This window comes from Saimiri boliviensis, chromosome 7, assembly GCF_048565385.1.
Source record: "Saimiri boliviensis isolate mSaiBol1 chromosome 7, mSaiBol1.pri, whole genome shotgun sequence".
In the NCBI taxonomy this organism is placed as follows: domain Eukaryota; kingdom Metazoa; phylum Chordata; class Mammalia; order Primates; family Cebidae; genus Saimiri; species Saimiri boliviensis.
In genome coordinates this window covers 96,596,680-96,617,584 of record NC_133455.1, presented here as the reverse complement: position 1 = coordinate 96,617,584, position 20,905 = coordinate 96,596,680, and the positions used below count along the sequence as shown (strand labels likewise).

The 20,905-nt window shown below is 37.5% G+C and overlaps 1 protein-coding gene and 1 long non-coding RNA gene across 5 annotated transcripts in view; one reads left to right on the top strand and one right to left on the bottom strand.

Moving 5' to 3' along the window:
- LRRK2 (leucine rich repeat kinase 2) overlaps positions 1-11,592 on the bottom strand; it is a 156,698-nt gene extending 145,106 nt beyond the window's left edge. For 2 of the 3 annotated variants that reach the window (XM_074403081.1, XM_074403082.1), the window contains exons 1-4: positions 11,326-11,592; positions 10,960-11,045; positions 4,076-4,185; positions 813-901 (exon numbers count right to left, since the gene is read on the bottom strand). In XM_074403081.1, coding sequence (XP_074259182.1) covers positions 813-901; positions 4,076-4,185; positions 10,960-11,045; positions 11,326-11,476 — 436 coding nt within the window. In that variant the 5' untranslated portion in view covers positions 11,477-11,592. Of the gene's footprint in view, positions 1-812; positions 902-4,075; positions 4,186-10,959; positions 11,047-11,325 lie in introns of those variants that run through there. The other variant, XM_074403083.1, reaches the window with a different exon arrangement.
- The window catches only part of LOC120364961 (uncharacterized), a 75,911-nt gene continuing 66,552 nt past the window's right edge, over positions 11,547-20,905 (top strand). For both annotated transcript variants that reach the window (XR_012518535.1, XR_012518534.1), the window contains exon 1: positions 11,547-12,926. This is a non-coding gene — a long non-coding RNA (uncharacterized LOC120364961). The remainder of the gene's footprint in view (positions 12,927-20,905) is intronic.

Sequence of the window (20,905 nt, the reverse complement as noted above, 5' to 3'; positions counted from 1 at the left end):
AGATTAGCTCCCTGTGAGCAGCCTTTCTTCTCTGAACCTTATACAACAGCCAGTGTTCAGCACAGCAATGCTAACAACCATGGAATCATTTCAAGATTTTTTTGTTTCCAGGTTTGTTATCTTCCAGGCAAAAGTTTTCTCAGGCAAGACATGGAGAATCAGACACTGTTCCTACTGCTCAGTGGCTGAAGCAACTTCTCTGCCCTTCAGTGTTTCTCACTTAGAAAACTGAGAAAAAATCCTTATCTCAAAGGGTATTTTCAGGTTTACGTATTTAAAAGCACGTGAAGCACTTTACTTGTGAAGCCTGGCATCTAGCAAATACTCACAAAGTAATGCCACATATTTTCAAAATGTAACTATGATGCCATACTTCAGAACATGTATTATGGCAAACATATTAAAGACATATATGGAGAAAGGTGTAATAATGGCAAGGGCATGAATGACCACCAACCTACGGAAATATGAGATGTGGGATCAGATTTTGGGAGCAAACATCTGGCTACAAATAGAGATTTCGGGATAATATATAAGGTAATGTTTAAAACCAAGGTATTGAGTGAGATTTTTGAGAGGCAAAATACAGAGAAAAGAGGTAAAGAGAAAAGATGGAAACAGAATGAATTTCAGAAATAAGTGATACTTAGGTTATGTTATGGCTGTCCCATCACTAGTTCTAAAAATAGATGCAATTTTAGGACATTAAATCAAGCTACCCTAATCCTGATCCTTAAAAAAATTAAAACACATTTAGTTAATGGTATTATTTTTTTTTTAATCAACAGGAAAAAAACATATACAGGTATTACCTGAAGTTAGGAGGAGATCTAAGGTCTTCAGTCCAATCATTGACAGATTTATACTGGCATTGTGAACTGTTAGCATTTTAAGAATCAATCTAGAGTTAAAAACAGAAATCAAGATAAGAATGAAATATCATACCCAGAAGTTTGCTTAAATTTTTTTTTTCACTTATTTTTTATTACCTTCATTGTATTTAATTTCCTATAGTGGAGCTTATGTGTTTTTTATTTCTGCTTTCAGAAACAGGTCTTGCTCTGTCTCCCAGGCTGGAATGCAATGGAGCAATCATAGCTCACTGAAACCTCAAACTCTTGGGCTCCAGTGAGCAATCATCCCAGCTCAACCTGCTGAGTTGCTAGGGATACAGGTATACACCACCACACCAGGCTAATTTTATAATTTTTTTCTTGTAGACAAGGGGTTTGCTGTGCTGCCTAGGCTGGTCTAAACTTCTGGGCTCAAGTGATCCTTCTGCCTCGGCCTCCCAAAGTCTGAGATTATAGGTGTGAGCCACCATGCCTAGCCATGCGTGTTTTTTTCTTTCTACAAACCTGAACCAGGTTTATACAAACTAACAGAAAACGTTAATTAGCTTGATTGTGGTAAATATTTTACAATGTACACATATATCAAATCAACTGTATACCTTAAATATAAATAATTTTTAATTGTCAGCTAAACTTTACAGTAAAGTTAAAAAGTCAACAGGGAATTATTACATGTCTCATTTCAAAGGTTAGAAGCACTACTTATTTTCCTATAAATATTCAAATTCAAATATTCAGATTCACTATTTTCATCCAACTCCATATTCAAGAGATTATGAAGCCTTATATTCATCAAGAGAGCAAGCCCATTTTTATATGTGGTGTAAATTTATAAATTATCTTAGACATGTTGATATAGTAAAATATAGAGAGATATAATTAAGAGGTTAGTTTCTGTGTATAAATTAAGAATTAATTTGAATATTTAAATTATTTGTTGCTACTATTTTTACAAGAGAAATTAAGAATATATATTAGAACATGAACTTAGCATATCAATAATGTTTAGTGAGTTCCAATTCATGAGATTTGAATCCCTAAGTTATCAATTCCAAAATAAAATCTCTAGTCTATTCCTGCACAGCATTGTTTGGCTTCACATTGCTGGGAGAACACTGAATTGGCCACATCTAGGGCTTTGTATGTATTCAAGAAATGTTGAATAATCTTCACTGGCAATTGCAGGAACTGAATGAAGTTGGTCTTCAATTCTCTGCCAGCCTTCCTCCTATCCACCCTGCCCCTACCTCTCCCTGTACCATTCCCACTATTTCTGACTTTGTAACCACAGAAGAAATTTTTCTTCAGCACTGGAAAGTCTTTGGAGGGAAAAAGACTTTGAAAAAAGAGAAATATGTTTTAAAATCAATTTTTGCTGGGAGTGATCTAATACACTCCACTGGAGACAGCAGTGTGTCTATCTTCTTCACGACTGCATTGTTTCTGGCCTAGAGGAGGGCTTAAAAAACATTCAATTAATGGAAGATGAATGACTGAATGAACAAAGGAGTGAATGAGTGAGTGAAATTTCCTATATAAACATTTATGTAATTTAATTTGAACAGTTGATTTGTACAGGAATATGACTAGATGAGTTTTCCAAACACTCCCTGAGGTTATAGGTTGGTTCATCTTTGGACATCTTGGAAATTCTCAACCAAATCAAGGGACACTTAAAGTTACAATTCCTAATTACTGGTGTATTTTGAGTAATTCCTCATCAAATGCTGTACACTTTAGAAATGACACACAGAATTACAGAGATTAGATTGGACAGGAGCACTCCAATTAATTATAAATAGCATTCTTTCCAAAACACATCCTTTATGTGCTAAAAACAAGAAGAGCAACATATTTATCAAACAAGGGAAAATATACAGGCACAGATATGTGCACTTATGGACAAACACATAGCTCTAATTTGTCTAAATTTACAGCACTACTTGATACTGACAAGCAATACAAACATGTAAAAGGTTTACATAATTTAAATTTTCATAAACCATATACAATTGGAAGCCAAAAATATTCACAATTTCCTTTACTGTGGTAAAGAAAAGTAACATTCAGTATAAAAAAGATTTAAAGTTAATGACAGAAGGTTTTTTGTTTGTTTGTTTTTGAGACAGAGTCTCACTCTGTCACCCACACTGGAGTGCAGTGGTGTAATCTCAGCTCACTGCAACCTCCGCCTCCCAGGTTCAAGTGATTCTCCTGCATCAGCCTCCCGAGTAGCTGAGAAGATATTTTAACTGTCAAGAAACAAAGCTATCCAAAATGTATTTGCCTGAAAACATATTCTCCAGAAAACATTTTCTTAATTAATTTTGGCTAAGGAAGTAGTCTCATCTAAGAAGATATTATGCTGCAAACTGCAAAAACATAGCTGGTAAATTGCCATCAAGATTTGGCTGCAGATGCATTGAAAGGTAATTTCCTCTTTTTGAAAGCCATAGTTTAAACTCACTGTATATATATGAACATATAAACATACTATTTAAAGATGGTAGAACATCAACTTTCAAATTACTAATTATAAAACTAACTTTTCTCAGTTCCCGTATTTTTTAAGAACTAGTGGTTTGTATCAGTTCTATTATTAAAAAGCAAACTGTCTTCATGGTCTGAATTCAAAAGTACTCAACAAAACTCTACAACTTGGCCCAGCACAGTGGCTTACGCCTGTAATCCCAGCACTTTTGGGAGGCCAAGGCAGGCAGATCACGAGGTCAGGAGACCAAGACCATCCTGGCCAACATGGTGAAACACTGCCTATTAAAATACAAAAAATTAGCTGGGTGTGGTAGCACACACCTGTAGTCCCAGCTACTTGGGAGGCTGAGGCAGGGGAATCCTTCGAACCGGGGAGGCAGAGGTTGCAGTGAGCTGAGATCATGCCACTGCACTGGCCCAGTGACAGACCGAGACTCTGTCTCAAAAAAAGGAAAAAATCTACAACTTAATCAGTTGTATAATTGTATGATTATATTATTAAAATAATAACTCCTGACATGTTACCTTACATGTTAGCTTTCTAAATCAAACTTCCGAGTTTAAAGCTCTCTATAAATGTAAATCATTGAATCAAGGAAAAATATCTGTATTTTAAAGAATTTTACAAGAGTAGCCTTGAATTGCAAATACAATGTATTAGGGGGAGGTTGTTGTAAGTATAGATAAATATTCAAGGCAGTTTGTTTTTATATATCTATCATACTTACTGGTGTACACCAAGGACTTCCCAATCATTTCCAACATCCTGGGGTCCCATTAAGCTTTGCATTGTACCTGGACAGATTTCTATTAATTTGCATAAAAGTGACCAACCCACCTGAAAACAAGAAAGACATATATTCACGTTTTAAAGAATGTTCATTGAACATACCCAGTCAATTGTGAATCTCTTCATTCTTAGTGAAATAGATGCTTATCTTACTTGTAAATAATTGTCATAAAACAAAATGATATCCTAAAATGTTTACCAAGAAACAAAAGCAAGCCATATCCTTAGGATACACCTTTCTCCAAAAATCATACCACAAGGGCATATAAAAAACATAACGTTTCTAAATTATGAAGGACATAGACATGCCTATTGTCTAAATAAGGCAAAATAAAATAAACTACAAAAAAATAGTTTTAGGTTGTGCCAAGTTTATTAAGTGCAAGAATGGCTATTGAATCCTTAGTACTTTTTTTTCTTGTTTTTTTGTTTTTGTTTTTGTTTTTGGTTTTGGTTTTAGTTTTGAGATAGGGTCTCACTCTGTCACGCAGAGTGTGCCATGGCACAATGATAGATCACCGCAGCCTAGAACTCCTGGCCTCAAGTGATCCTCCCACTTCAGCTCCCAAGTAGCTGGAACTGCAGGTATGTGCCACCACACCCAGTTAATTTTTTTTATTTTTTGTGAAGACAGGGGTATTCCTATGTTGCCCAGGCTGGTCTTAAACTCCTGTGCTCAAGCAGTCCTCCTGACTTGGCCTCTAAAAGTGCTGGAATTATAGATGTGAGCCTCCACACTTGGCCCTTAATAGGTTTTAAGTCATATCTACCTGACGGAATTTCTTCCACATATTTAAAATTTTAGTTATAGAAAAAAACGAAGTGGCTTAGAATGAAAGATTAGGGGAAGTTGGAAATTTTAATAGCAGTTTTAAATGGCTGCTCCCCAAGTAATGAAGCTGGACTAATAGAGGCAATATAGCATTTTAAGTGATTGAAACTACATCTGGTAGGAGAAAAAGAGAAAAGGCTGTATAATATAGACAGGAGGTAGAACTCAATGGCTCCCTCTAGCTTTCTCTAGAATTAATTGATAAGGTCTAGAGATCACAGACACCCCTGGTGTAGGCTCTTTCATATTTTGAAATAAAGTTTGAACTTATGGATGCATTTTAAGTATATTTTCACTAACTGTTTACATGATGCCAACTTGACTAAGTTGCTCTTTACCTCTGAATAAAACGGGAAGTCTTGATTTCAAATGAGAGATTAAAATGAACCTACTCTTCCTACTGTAGACTTCTCTCTCAATGTAAAAGATCTTTAATTCTTTCATCATACTATAGAAATATACTTGACATGGTCATAAAAAACAAAAGAGAAAATGCATATATATGTACAATCTAGAGATTAATGGAAAAGTACCTAAGTGTGATGTGTGATAAATACCAATATAATAACAATACTGAAAGTAAGACTCAATGTGAGTTGAAATTACTCAGAGAAGAATATATTATGAAGAGGTAGAACTTGAGCCAGATTTTATAAGAACTGATGAGTGGTGAAGAGAGTAGGCTGCTACATGATAAGAAAACTGCTACAGGGAAGAGGCTATTTTGGGATAAGACTGGATGCATAAGTTAAGTTAAATGTTGCAAAGAGTTGAATGACAAGGTGAGAAATCTGTATGCATCCAATAAGGAATAATGGCACAAGTTTCTTACGTGTTTACAGGAGTAAACAAGAGATATGTCAGGAAGATAAAAATGATTACTCAAGATCTTTTTACAATACTATTTTTGGATCTTTTCCAGATTAAACATAAATTGCTTTATTTCGTCATTACTTCCTTTTACATAATTTCAAATTGCTTTAAAAGGCAGCAATTTCTGACAGCTATTTCTACCTATACTATTTAAGTAGTACATCCTCCTCCACATAAGCTGAACAGACGTTGACAATCCAGCTGTCATAGAAACCAACCATTTTTGTGCTTTCATAAAATATATCAAGACGTTTTTTCAAACTATTTAAGAAAATGACACTCTGAACAGCTTTTGGTGGTAAAAAATTTTTTTTTAAATCATGTAGGATGCCAAACTCATCTCTATACTTACAAAGCTGACTCAAGGAAAAATCCTGTTTTGTTTTGGTTGGTGAAGCAACAGCATCAGTAAGTGCTTTGCAAAAAGATTCAGGCAACTAAGCTCTCCAGCACTACATGGAACTTCTGTGATTAAATAGAATCTCCGGCAGCAAAGCAGAGGTAACAATTGATCCATTAATATATTCAATTAAAAGCTTATCTTTCAAAGAGAGAAGGTTCCCATCCTGCACAGTTACAATACCATTAAACGGGTAGTTTTACTTCATTATAATTATTGTAAAAACTCAAGCATGTAATTAATGCACATCAGGAAAGAGTCTAGGGGTTAAAGAAAATTTTTTAGCCAATGCCATTTATTTTGCTTCCCTCCTTCAAAGGTTGAAATTGTGAGAACCAAAAGATGTAAAATTTAGGAGCATAGTGAAATAATGGGCAGGAAGAGAAACATATAACACAGCCTGCCTAACTAGCAATTTTCTAAAGATTGTCGTTTATGAAGAAGCATTAATAAAATATGAAATAAACTTTGAAAATAAAACTGACCGTCTGGAATACCACGTTAAATGGCATCTAGAAACAAACCTTAATCTTTATTTTAAATAGTAATTAAGAATTACTATTAAATTAAATGAAGGAGTAATTTACCTTAATACCTTAAATTCATCATTAAGAGTTTTTAATTCGGCACTTCCAGCTAATTCAAGATATAAAGCATTAAAGGGTACCTACAGTTATTATACTAGCAATATGAAGAAATCTTAAGGAAAAATACTGCTTTCAAGTGCAGTATTAAAACGTCAGTTGGAAATTCCTTTCTACATCCCCTTGGTAAGACCAACAATAATTTAAATGGATGTCATTGTACTTAGCATGGCCACAGTATTTGTACCAAACCATTTTGCTTTTTACTAGCTTGCACAAAAAGCTTTTGAATTCAGCAGCCAGTAGACTGTATGATAGAAAGAGAGTTTGAAGGTGTGAGAAGACTTGAGTCTTCGGTCTGTCACAAGCTATTTGATCCTTAGTGAGCAGCTCACTCTCACTGAGCTATGAGTAAAACATCCAGCAAAGTTCCCGAGAAGGCAGTGAGATTTCAGTGAGAATCAAATACCATAATATGCAATGTCCTTTATAGGCTTATACACATGTAGTGCTGCAGTTAATAATTCTGTTCCATTAAATTACCAAATCAAAAGACTATTCCTCACACATATCAATAGAACAGAATAGAGAACCCAGATAAAAATCCAGGAACTTATAGGCAACGCATTTCCAAAGATGCCAAAGACAAACAGTGGAGAAAGGACAGTCTCTTTAATAAATAGTGCTGGGAAAACTGGATTATATTGCTAAGCAAAAGAAGGAAACCAGATCCACAGCTTTTACCATATACACAAATCAATTCAAAATGAATTAAAGACTTACATCTCAGACCTGAACCTATGAAACTACTAGAAAAACATTGGGGAAATGCTACAGGACACTGGTCTGTGCAATGATTTTTGGGGTAGGACCTCAAAAGCACAGGCAACAACAACCAAAATCGACAAATGGGACTATATCAAGCTAAAAAGCTTCTGCACAAAAAAGGAAATAATCAAGGAAGTGAAGAGACAACCTAAACAACTGGAGAATTTATTTGCAAACTATGCATTCAACAAAGGATTAACAACCAGAATACATAAGGAATTCAAAAAACTCAATTAGCAGAAATAAAAATCTTATTTTTAAATGGACAAAAGTTTCAAATAGAAGTTTCTCAAAAGGAGACAGGCAAATGGCCAACAGCTATATGAAAAAAAAATCCTAAACATCACTAATCATTAGGGAAAGGCAAATCAAAACCATAATGAGATATCTCACCACAGGCAGGCTATTATCAAAAAGGCAAAAATAACAAATGCTGGCGAGAATGCAGAGAAAGGGTAATGGTGGTACACTGTTGATGGGAATATAAAGTAGTAAGCCATTAAGAAAAGCAGTATGGAAGTCCCTTAAAAAAATAAAAATAGAACTTTCATATGATCCAGTCATCTCACTACTGAGTATATATCCAAAAGAACGACACCAGGTACGGTGGCTCACTCCTGTAATCCCAGCACTTTGGGAGGCCAAGGCAGGCGGATTGCCTGAGCTCAGGAGTTCATGACCAGCCTGGGCAACATGGTGAAACTCTACCTCTACTAAAATACAAAAAATTAGCGTGCCGTGGTGGCGTGTGCCTGTAGTCCCAGCTACTTGCAAGGCTGAAGCAGAATTGCTTGCACCTGGGAGGCAGAGGTTGCCGTGAACTGAGATCACGCCACTGTACTCCAGCCTGGGTGACAAAGTGAGATTCTGTTTCAAACAAATAAATAAATAAACATCAGTATATCAAAGATATGTCTGAACTTCCATATTTATTGCAGCACTGTTCACAATACTTAAGATACAAAATCACCTTATAGGTCCATCAACAGATTAATAAAGAAAATATGGAGGGTTGCTCCAAGGCAGGAGGATTGCTTGACGACAGGAGTTTGCAACTAACCTGGGCAACATAGCAAGACTCCATCTCTACAAAAAGTAAAAAAAGATTTTAAAAAAATTAACTGAGCATGGTGGCACATGTTTATACTCCTAGCTACCTAGGAGGCTGAGACAGGAGGACTACTTGAGCCCAAGATTTCAAGTCTGCAGTGAAACAGAGTGAGACCCTGTCTCTAAATTAATTACTTAATTAAAAATAAAAGGAAATGTGGTATACATATGCAATGGAACATTATTGAGTCATACAAAATGAAATCCTGTCATTTGCAACAGCCTGGATGGGACTGGAGGTCATTAGGTTAAATTAAATAAGCCAGGCACAGAAATAAAATATTGCATATTCTCACTCATATGTAGGAGCTGAAAAGGTGGATCTCATTGAGGGAGAGAGCAGAATGGTGGTGACCAGAGGCTGGGAATGAAAGGATGGGGAGGGATGAAAGAAGGTGGTTAATGAGCACAAAAATATAATTAGATAGAAGCAATAAGTTCATTTGCAATAGTATAGTAAGGAAATTACAGTTAATAATTTATTGCATATTTCAAAATAGCTAGAAGAAAGGAATTGTAATGTTGCCAACACAAAGAAAAATGTTCCAGGTGATGGATATTCCAGTTACCCTGATTTGAACATTACACATTGTATACATATATCAAAATATCATATGTACCCCCAAAATATATATAACTATGATATATCAAAAAATGAATTAATTAATTACTTTTAAAAAGATTCTTCCTTGTTTTCCAGCATACTTTGCCTCTGATACCCTCTTGGCAGAAATATTGAGTGACACTCGTAACTACTCTGGACAAGTATGCCCAGGCTTGAGCAATTTCTAAATTAAGAATTAGGTGGTGAGTATGTTCCAGGCACTCTTGGGTTCTCAAGTCTAGCACTGCCTTTATCTGGACCCTGTAGACCAAAGCCTACTCAGGTTCTGACTGTCCTGAGTGGTATCAAGCAGGAGTGACTCTACCAAGTACACAGACTAGGGAATGAAGGTGGCCGGAATCAGGCACTTCTGAACACCAAAGCAGAGGCAAGTAAGAAGGGATGATGGGAGTGCAGGGCAGGAAGCACAATAGGCCAGTGCCCAAAGAGTGAGTCATATTCCACAGGCAATCTTCCGACTTTGAGTCTTAAAAGAACAGCATCTTTATTACGCCTCCATCTTTTCTTGGTTTGGTTTTGATATCAGCAGGAAAATCTATAATAGTCAGATGGAAAATATTTCACAGTTGAAAACAAATTAAAATATTTCTTCCAGGTATAAATGTACTCGTATCAAAGAAGCTAGATGGTTCACTCAGCCTAGATACAGCTAGCTATAGAGATAAGCATGAAGATAAACGCACACCGATTTAAAGATTGACATGTCTTACATCAGTCAAGCCTCGCAAGCATTAAGAAACATTAGCTTTCTGACTCCACCTCCGTGGCATTCAAAGTTCAATTCTCTTTCTCTGCATGAGTTAACATGTAGATGACAAAACTGATTTCAGTTCCCCAAATCTCAAAGTACTCCAAAGGAAGTTATCACCTTGGCCTATAATTTTGTTTTGACTGGAAATCATTCTTAATTACCATTTTAAGGCCCCTTTAAAAAAACATATCCAAGGTATTTAGCAGATTTCTGAGTTTCCAATAGTACATGCTGTGAAAGTTCCACTTTTACATGCATTTTACATGACAACAGTTGCAAATTATGAGGAACTCATAAGGCATCGCTTTCTTTAGAGACCACAGGGTATACTGTAACTGAAGGCTAGAATCTGTCTTTGAGTTTTAAAAAAAAAGTCCTGAGCTCTACAAGAGTTTGCCAGCGACTAAGTTGCATTTTATCACCATTAATTATTCCCCTTTTCCAAAATGTTCATAATTCTTTCATCTAGGACACGCCCTACATTGGGAAGATTCTTGGAATAGTCAACTCTTAAACACTAATGAATTCTTGCCAATAATGGGACTAAACACGAACCCATTTTTATCCCCTTTCTACACTATCCATTTTGTGGGTTTTATAAAGTCACTTCTGAAAGACACTTAGGGAACACATACCGGGGCCCTTTACCAGTTTACATTGTCTAATGATTTAACAATGTTCCCATCTTAAAATCAGTCAGAGGTTCCTCAGGCCAAATTTCAGGAATAACCAAGAACTCCCGGGTATATAACACTGCCAGTAAAACGTCTCCTTCCAAACAGAAGGGGGAATGAGTTGAAGTGAAAACAATGCCTTTACCTGCTGCACACTCGCGACTCTCATATACGAGTCCAAGACGATCAACAGAGGCACGTGGATATTTTTGCCTTGAAATAACTTGGAGGCTGGAAAACAAGGGGGCGGGGAAAAGAAGCAAAGTCACAACCCACAGCACCCCCTTTCCTTTAAGTCTGAAAAAGGGAGAAAAAAAGTCTAAAAGGTGAACGCCAAGACCTCTCTGGAATTCTCAACTCCTCTCAGCCCTAAGGAAAGGATATGGGAGTTTGAGGCTCCTTAAGAGTCCGGGTTTGAGCAGCATCAAGGGAAGGAGGACAAAGTTTGCAAAAGTGAGGAGGGGGTGAAAGTTTGCAAAAATACATGCACAGCTTCCTTGCAAGTGATTACCGTGCTCGGAGTACGTGAACACCAGCAGATCCTCCAGGATTTGGACCAGCGTTTCTATCTGTTTTCCTTCCTGGACGTTGTTCAGCCTGACTATTAACTTCTTCAGAGTTTCCTCGTCCTCCTCGCACCCCTGACTGCTGCCACTAGCCATGGTGGCCCCTGCTTCCAGCCCGCAGCCCTGCCAGCACGAGCGTGCGCTCCTCCCGGAGCCGCGGGGGCGCCGGCCACAGCTCCCCTCCCCGCCCGCAGCCGCGCCGCCCGCGGGCCACCCCCCACCCCCCGGCACCCACGCCCTGCTGTTTATGAGGAAGGCGAAGCTCCCCGCCCCGCGCCGCCTCCCTCTCCGGAGCCCTCCTGCTCGGCTTCCTCCTCCCCCACCCAGGCCCCAAAAACGAGCTCAAGGGCCTGCCTGAAGCTCGGCGGAGGCCCAGGCCTCCCAGAACCCTGGCGGCTGCCGGAGCCGGCCTGGCCGGGATGCCCGTGACCGCGGCCCCCACGCCCGCCTAAACCGGACCCCGGGCTGGCGCCGCCTCCCGGGACCAGATTCCACCCCAGCGGCGGCGCGGCCCGAGTCGCGCAGGAGAAAAACGGACTCCGCCGAGGCCCCAGGCCCCGAGCCCCGCAGCGGAGGCGCGCAGTGCGCAGCCCGGCCGGCCGCCCTCCGCCGCCCGCTGGCCGGGGTTCCTGAGGCCCCGAGGCCCCACGGAAGGTCTGGGAACTGGGAGCAGGAAAAATGAAAGCCGCCTATCTCCAGATCTAAGAATAGAAATCAGGGCGTTGGGAAAACAGGACACCGCCCAGATGTCCCCTTTTAGGAAAACATTCTCTTTAGCGCTCTCCCTATAGGGAGTCGAGTAATTTCCCCCAGAGGATGGAGAGAGAGGTTAGCTAACAAAACTTGCCCGCTACTGTCTTTTTTATGATTGTGGTGACTGTTCGTGGGAGAGGAAATAGACATTGTTTCTCTGTGAGTTATCTGAAGCTCTGGTCACCACAAGGCCACTAAATTAACTTTTGGAAATTTGAGTTGCACTAGGCAGGATCCTGATGGTTGGGACAACCGAAAAGTAATCAGCTCTCAGAGCTATTAGAACTAAGGCGAAGAACAGGGTACATTAAATGAAAGGAGAAAAGGTGAGAGAAGCAAACCTAAGTACTTTTCTCTTGGTATCCAGAATTACTGACGAGTATGAGTGTCTATCACCCCCAAATTTTTTTTGCTTTTGTTTTCTGATGCTTGTTTTTTGTTCTGTTAAGTACCTAAGTAATGTGTTTTCTAGGAGGAGAAACCTAGCAAGAACATTGTAGACAAGGCTAAGCAAAGATGATCTGTCCTTCAGGTGATGTGTCTGTCCTCAAGTTCATCTACAAGGAAGAGGATTGGGCTGGAAGTTAGTACTTCACAATTTTAGATTTGTTTTCACATATGTTACTTCAATCCTTATGACAATTCTGAAATGGATAAAACTGCTACTATGTATCCTTCTTTCACTAATGAGGAAATTGAGATTTGGAGTTGATAAGTGAAGAGCTTTGCTGGAGTCACACAAGTGGGAAGCTGAGAGCCAGGATTTCAACCCAGGCAAATCTCAAAACACCAGGTAGGAGGTTCTTATGCTCTACCACTTTAATAAGAATGCTCTAGACTTTGTTAATTCATTAGATTAGTAAGATAGCAAATTCCTACTCAACCTGGATATTGGGTCTATGTCTTGCTGTAGAGTCTTCAGCTTTTGCAGAGACTTGCTGAAATATTTACAGTTGAAATGATAGAATGGTTAGGATTTGTTTCAAAGTCATCCAGTGGTGGAGGAAAAGATGAAATGTGTGGAGGTAGATATAATAACAACAACTTTTGAACTGGTAATTGTTGAAGATAATGAGATGGGTTCATGAGGTCTGTTCTGCTATTCTGTCCGTACAAAATTTGCCATAATTTAACAAAAAACTCCCAATCTTATAATATTTATCATACCTACAGTGTATTCTTTTCTAAGTTGTTTCTGACCTTGTTTCAAATTTCTGATGAGTTAATCAGTGTCTCAAATATTTCTGGGAATTCTCCATCTCATGCATTCCTTCTGTTCCTCTGCATTAGTTTCTCCCTTCCTATTCTACTTAATTACAACCTTGCAAGAAATTAAAACCTACCTCCCTTCGAAAATATAAATAAATCTAAATTTTAAAATGTCTCCTAATTTCCACAATTTATTCATAGATCTATTGCCTATTTATCATCTACTCTATATTAGCCAGACTGTGAGTAGGCAATATGAAAATATGAATTCTCTGTTGGGAGCATTCTCCCATGAACTACTGCAGTGTTAAGGCAAAGCATTCTCTTAGCTTTCAAAAATGTTTAATTGATTGCAAAAATTCCAAGATTGATCAACTCTTCAGGTAGTTAACAAAACTGAAAATGAAGATTACAGGCACAAATTTATGATTGAAGCAGTGTTCAATGGAGAATAAAATGGTGCTAGAACATTTGACTACCTTTCTGAAAAGAAAAAAAAATAAAGCTGACAATACTAATTACAGCAAATATCAACACAAACTCCAGATAGATTAAAAAGTTAAAAATAATTTCAAAAAGAAAATATAGTTATTTAATCTTGAATAAGAAAACATAAAAACAAGAAAGAAATCACATAAGATTGGTATTTTTGACTCCATCAAATTTAAATTTTCTGCAGTCAACGAAAAAAATACTCATTAATGAAACAAAAAGTCAAATGGCAAACTGGAAGAAAAAAGCTGTAATACATATGATGAAACACAATTTGCCTTCAGCTTTCAAAAGTTCTTACAAATCACTGGGAGGAGGGTATTATGCCACAGATAGACCAGGAAAAAAAATATAATAAACTAAGGTTTTCAACAGGAAATTCACTCTGAATAACCAATAACTATTTTTTAAATGTCATAATTATAAAAAATTGTGTTCATAAGCATGAGCGACACACAAGTATAAAGTATAATTGTGTGTGTGTGTGTGTGTGTGTGACAATGAGAGAAAAACCATGAAAATAAATCTAAAAAATATTTACAAAACCTTTTTGAATAAATTATTGAACTATGTTAATAGGCATTAAAAAGGTATGAATAAATGGATAGTATATATGAATTAATGGGAAAATTAAATATCAAAAAGATGTCAATTCTCCACAAAATAATAAAAAACAATGCAAGATTAGTGAAATTCTCAACAAGATTTACATAAGTTTCAGCAAGATCGAAAGGCCTAATATAGACTAGACACTTTTGAAGAAGGACAAGATGGGAGAATTTCCGTCTTGGAATGTCAATTGACATACAGTTGACATTGATTCAGAGTATGCAGTAGCGTTTCTCTATCAATTTCCCAAGAAGGAAAATGTACCCCTAGGATGAAAGAGGGGAACCCTGAAAGCACAAAGTTTACCCAGCAGGCAGTCTTTCCATGAATTAGAAAATGGTGCCACTCATTCAAGGTAGATAGAGCTTTGTGTCTGGGTATATCAAGCAGGATTTGGATTTGGATTTCAGCCTCTACCCATTTCTTCATCCTGGTGTTGTTATGGAGGACACAATTTGTACAATATAGGAAGCATTATATTTTTATGAAACTATAGAAATTAATTGGCATGTTATTGATACAGCTATACAAAATGGCCAAAGAGTATAGAAAACCCAGAAACACATCTTTACATATATGGAAATGATATATGAGAGATGTTACATTGTGTACCAGTGGAAAAAAAAGGGCAATTTGATAAATGAATCTGAGCCCACTGCTTGTGGAAAAAGCATCAAATGATATGCCTACCTCACACCATATTAAAAAATAAATTCCACATAGACTGAACATTTTTGTATAAAAAAATGAAAATCAGCCAGGCACGGTGGCTCACCTGGGCCTGGGATTACACCTGTAATCCCAGCACTTTGGGAGGCGGAGACAGGCTGATCACTTGAGGTCAGAAGTTCTAGCCAGCCTGGCCAACATGGTAAAAACCCCATTTCTACTAAAAATACAAAAATTAGCCAGGCATGGTGGCACATGGCTATAATCTCAGCTACTGGGGAGGCTGAGGCAGGAGAATTGCTTGAACCGGGGAGGCGGAGGTTGCAGTGCGATGAGATTGCACCATTGCACTTTAGCCTGGGCAAAGTGAGACTCCATCTCAAAAAAAAAGAAAACAAAACATTTGAAAAAAAATATAAAAAATTGGGCCGGGCGCGGTGGCTCAAGCCTGTAATCCCAGCACTTTGGGAGGCCGAGGCAGGTGGATCACAAGGTCGAGAGATCGAGACCATCCTGGTCAACATGGTGAAACCCCGTCTCTACTAAAAACACAAAAAAGTAGCTGGGCATGGTGGCGCTTGCCTGTAATCCCAGCTAGTCAGGAGGCTGAGGCAGGAGAATTGCTTGAACCCAGGAGGCAGAGGTTGCGGTGAGCCGAGATCGCGCCATTGCACTCCAGCCTGGGTAACAAGAGCGAAACTCCGTCTCAAAAAAAAAAAAAAAGAAAAAAATATAAAAAATTATCTGACATGAAGAGGGAAAAACCAAGACACAAATTACAGTTCAGGCAAGGCATTATAGCTTACAACTATAATCCTAGTACTTTGGGAGGCTGAGGTGGGAGACTTACTTGAGGCCAGGAGTTAAGACTATCCTGGGCAACACAGAGAAACCCTGTCTCTATATGTCTCTATAAAAAATTTAAAAATTAACTAGGTATAGTAGTGTGTGCTAGTAGTCCTAACTTCTTAGGAAGCTGAGACAAGGGGATTACTTGATCCCAGGAGTTGCAGGTTACAGTAAGCTATGATTGTGCCACTGTGCTCCAGCTGGATGGAGAGAGCAAGGCCCTGTCTCTAAATTAAAAAAAAGTAAAATCACAGTTCACAAAGGAAAAAATTATTAAATTTAGAGACATTGAAATTTAAGACTATGTATAAAAAAGACTCAATCAACAAAGTTAAAAGATGACCATAGATTGGAAGGTTTCTGCAAAGCATATAACAAATAAAAGTTAATAAGAAGAATATATTAAAAAAACTATCACAAATTATAAAGAAAAAGATAAGTAGCCTAGTTTCTATATGAGTTTCAAAAATATAGCTGAGCACAGTGGCTCATGCCTATAATCCCAGCACTTTAGGAGGCCGAGACGGGCAGATCACTTGAGGCCAGGAGTTCGAGACCAGCCTGACCAACATGATGAAACCCTGTCTCTACAAAAAATACAAAAATTAGCTAATTGTGAGGGTGCATGCCTGGAATCCCAGCTAATTGGGAGGCTAAAGCAGAAGAATTGCTTGACACAAGAAGCAGACGTTGCAGTGAGCCAATATTGCATCACTGTACTCCAACCTAGGTAACAGGGTGAGAATTTGTCTGAAAAAATGATATATATATGGTAATATGTAGAAGAGTAAAGACCAATAAACTTAATAAACTGGTAAAAGTATAAATCAGAGCAAGCACCTTGGAGAGCAAATGGCAAAATCTAGGAAAGCTGATATGTCTATTCTATGACCTGACATTTTCACTCTACGGCTATTTCTTAGAGAAATTCTCGAATGTACCTAAGGACATTTATGTAAGAATCTTCAGTGTATCATTTTTTGCTTATAACGAAAATGTAGACCATATGAATATCAACACTTAAAGTGCATATATTCATATAATGGGCTTTTATAAAAATTATTGAACTAGAGCTCCATATCAATGTGGCTAAATAGCAAAAATTGTAATATTGGGCTTTTAAAAAGTTGCAGAGGATACATATAGCATGACATCAGCACTCCAATGCTATAAAATATGCAAGATTTTATATACTTTAGGGATATATATGTATGTGTAAAAATTACGCTTGGGAATAATATTTACCAAATTGTAGCTAGTGGTTGTCTCTGGGGAGAAGAAAGAAGAAATTTACCTGGGAAGGATATTTTATAGACTTCAAGTGTATCTGTAACTTCCTTTTTCTTTAAGCTTGTCATTAGGTACATGAGTATTTATTATATTATTACCCATATTCTGTTTCTAACTTATTTAATAATAAAAATAATTAAACATATGTTCAACTTCACTGGTGCTCAAAGTAATACATCAACAAATTAACCCTTTTTATTCACCAAATTATTAAAGAAGTCTTTGAAATTTGAGCAGGAGTTTCTTTTTTTTTTTTTTTTTTTTTTTTTGAGACGGAGTTTCACTCTTGTTACCCAGGCTGGAGTGCAATGGCGCGATCTCAGCTCACCGCAACCTCCGCCTCCCGGGTTCAGGCAATTCTCCTGCCTCAGCCTCCTGAGTAGCTGGGATTACAGGCACGTGCCACCATGCCCAGCTAATTTTTATATTTTTAGTAGAGACAGGGTTTCACCATGTTGACCAGGATGGTCTCGATCTCTCGACCTCGTGATCCACCCGCCTCGGCCTCCCAAAGTGCTGGGATTACAGGCTTGAGCCACCGTGCCCGGCCAAGCAGGAGTTTCTTATAAGGAAATGATAACTTGTTCATGATATATGGGAAAATAATGTTATAAAATTCCAGAATTTTGATTCGAGTTTTCCAAAAACACCCAAAAAAAGTGCATGCCTAATAAAACTACTGAAAGTAGATAAAACACATACATAACAATAGTTTGTGCTAGATGAGCACATAAACCAGTCAAAGTAGTTTTATATACATGTTATATGCTGCATTCTTACAATAAAATGAGCTAGAGAAAAAAATGCTATAAAGAAAATTATAAGGAATAAAAAAACACATTTACTGTTTATTAAGTGAAAGGGGAACATCATAAGGTCTTCGTCATTATCTTCACATTGAGTTGGCAGAGGAGGAAGAAGAGCAGGACTTGGTCTTGTTCTCTCAGGGGTGACAGAGGTGGAAAAGGTAGAGAAGGAAGAGGAAGCACACTAGTGAAGACATCTAAGGCTTATGTGTGGAGCTACACAATTCAATCTCATATTGTTCAAGGGTCAACTGTACTTCACTGATAAGTGAAAATTCCATGAAGACATCCTGGATTTTTTTCTGTACCAACTCAAACAGCTTCTGGCACACAGAAGCCATTAGAGGAATAGTTGTTACTGAGATGAATAACTGAATGAATGGAAATGGAAGACCAAAAGAATAAAATGATCTTCCCAAAGGCATCACTAAGAGGCAGAACCATACTGTGTGATGCCAGTTTCCCGGTTCAAACTTTTTCTATTACTTTATCAGTCTTAGGTAAGTTTCATTAAACCAGAGATAAGCTATTAAATCACTGAAACTGCACTTATCCTTTATATCTGTGCCTTATATACATGAAAAAAACTTATTTGCTAGTTTCTGAACTAGAGATAAAAATTACAACTGTGCTGTGGTATGATATTATCATATCAGTTGAAATAATCTCTCATTAAAGTCACATATGAGTTACTCTGAGATTAGAACAGCAGAGTGTCCACAGTCTTCATGCTTGGCTTCCTCAGAAAAGCAGTCTTCCAAAATTATGTGGCAATATTATATTCTAGTTTAAAAGTTTTAAAAGTGCATGGGTATAGTAAGTGTATCAGAAAGAACTAGAATGGTGCTGAAACCCAGCCATTGTCTATTTTATCCAAAAAAGATCATTGCCTCTATGTTGCTAGCTATGTTATACATAAAGAAATATTCATTGGATGAAATTAAATTAAAATATTAGTCATGCTATTTAATCTCTGCATGGTATTTAATCTCTATTATACTAAGAATGAGAATAAAATGATGAATCTTTTTATCACACATCTTTATAAAAAAAGTAACTTGAAATTTCTTTTTGCAGAAACATTGTTTTTTCAAGTCAGTAACTTTAAAATATCTTTAGAACATAGTTTTATGGCTTTACCAAAGGTAATTATAAAATAAAAACACAAATATGCTTATTTTCCAAATGAAAAAACTATAGTTGGATTCTATCCTTCACCACTGGTACTAGAATTTCTGAAAAATCCAGATTTTTTTTGCTATCATATGGATTATTTTAATTAAACCTATTAGAAGCACACATCTTTCTACAGTATATTAAATGTGATTGTTTACTTTGTATAGAGTACTTTCTGAAATTAATAAGAAGGCAAATTCTGACAAGAATTTATATAGAAAGAAGTATATTTATATGTAGAAACAAGTATCTTCCAGGGTATTTACTTATTAAGTCCACAACTGTTGTGTACCTATTGTTTGTGGACTCTTCTCTGTGTCTTGGGAATGCCAAAAACCTAATCTCTACCCTGAAGCAGCTGACAATCTAATGAGACAAATAAACAATTAAGAAACAATACAACACTGTTACATTATAGTATATAAAAGTAATTGCTATAAGGGGAGAAAGGGAAAGTTTCCTAAGCATGCCTAGAAAGACCTGAGTTTTGGACTCACCATGCTTAGCAAGGAAGAAAGAGAGGGGCTCAGGAATGTAAGAAGTGAAAGAGTAAGAGGAGACTCCGGAGGTACAGGGACAGGCTGAGAGGAGAAAAAAGGAGAAAGCCGAGGCAGGTACTTAAAAGGGGAAGTGTTTACCAGTAAGGTCAAAAGCAGGAAGAACTAAAAAGTGCCCTTGAGATTGGGTAATGGTGATGACCTTACTGAGAACAATTCTGCACAGTGGTGAGCTCTGAAATCCAACTGTAGCATGCTCACTGGACTGTGAATGGAAATGGATGACTGTTTTACAGGTAAAGTTAATCTTCAGGTGTTTTTTTTTTTTTTTTTTTTTTAAATTAATGAAGTGGCTTTTTTCCCACTGAATTATCTTTTTTTTTTTTTTTTTTTTTTTTTTTTTTTTGAGACAGAGTTTCGCTCTTGTTACCCAGGCTAGAGTGCAATGGCACGATCTTGGCTCACCGCAACCTCTGCCTCCTGGGTTCAGGCAATTCTCCTGTCTCAGCCTCCTGAGTAGCTGGGATTACAGGCACGCGCCACCATGCCCAGCTAACTTATTGTATTTTTAGTAGAGACGGGGTTTCACCATGTTGACCAGGATGTTCTTGATCACTTGACCTGGTGATCCACCCGCCTCGGCCTCCCAAAGTGCTGGGATTACAGGCTTGAGCCACCACGCCCGGCCAGTGAATTATCTTTAAGAAGAGTATTTCTGAATCCACTCCTTGCCTCTTTTTATCATCTCTACATTACCATTGATCCTTTTTCATAAAATGATCATTTCTCTCCAAGTATAAGCAACAAGCCTGCTAAAAAACAATTTAATTGCTATAAACAAACGAAAACATACTTGCTCTACTGTATACCAGACAAAGAACAAGAATGTTAAACCAACAAGAATGTTGACACAGTCCCCTCCACCACAGGGGTATGTTGTAATTGGCAGCCAGAATATGGGAACTAAAGAGAGAAACTCCTCACCCCCACAAGATCTGGGGAAAATATTGAAGGATAAAATCAACAAAAGCAGATCAGATGCAAACTAATACATTAAAATCACTTTGAAGAAAGTCAACTGTACCCAGGCAGGCAACACTATATTTAACAAATTAAATATATTAACATATCTAAAGAACAAGTGTATTATCTGAAAGGGATTGGCCACAAAAACA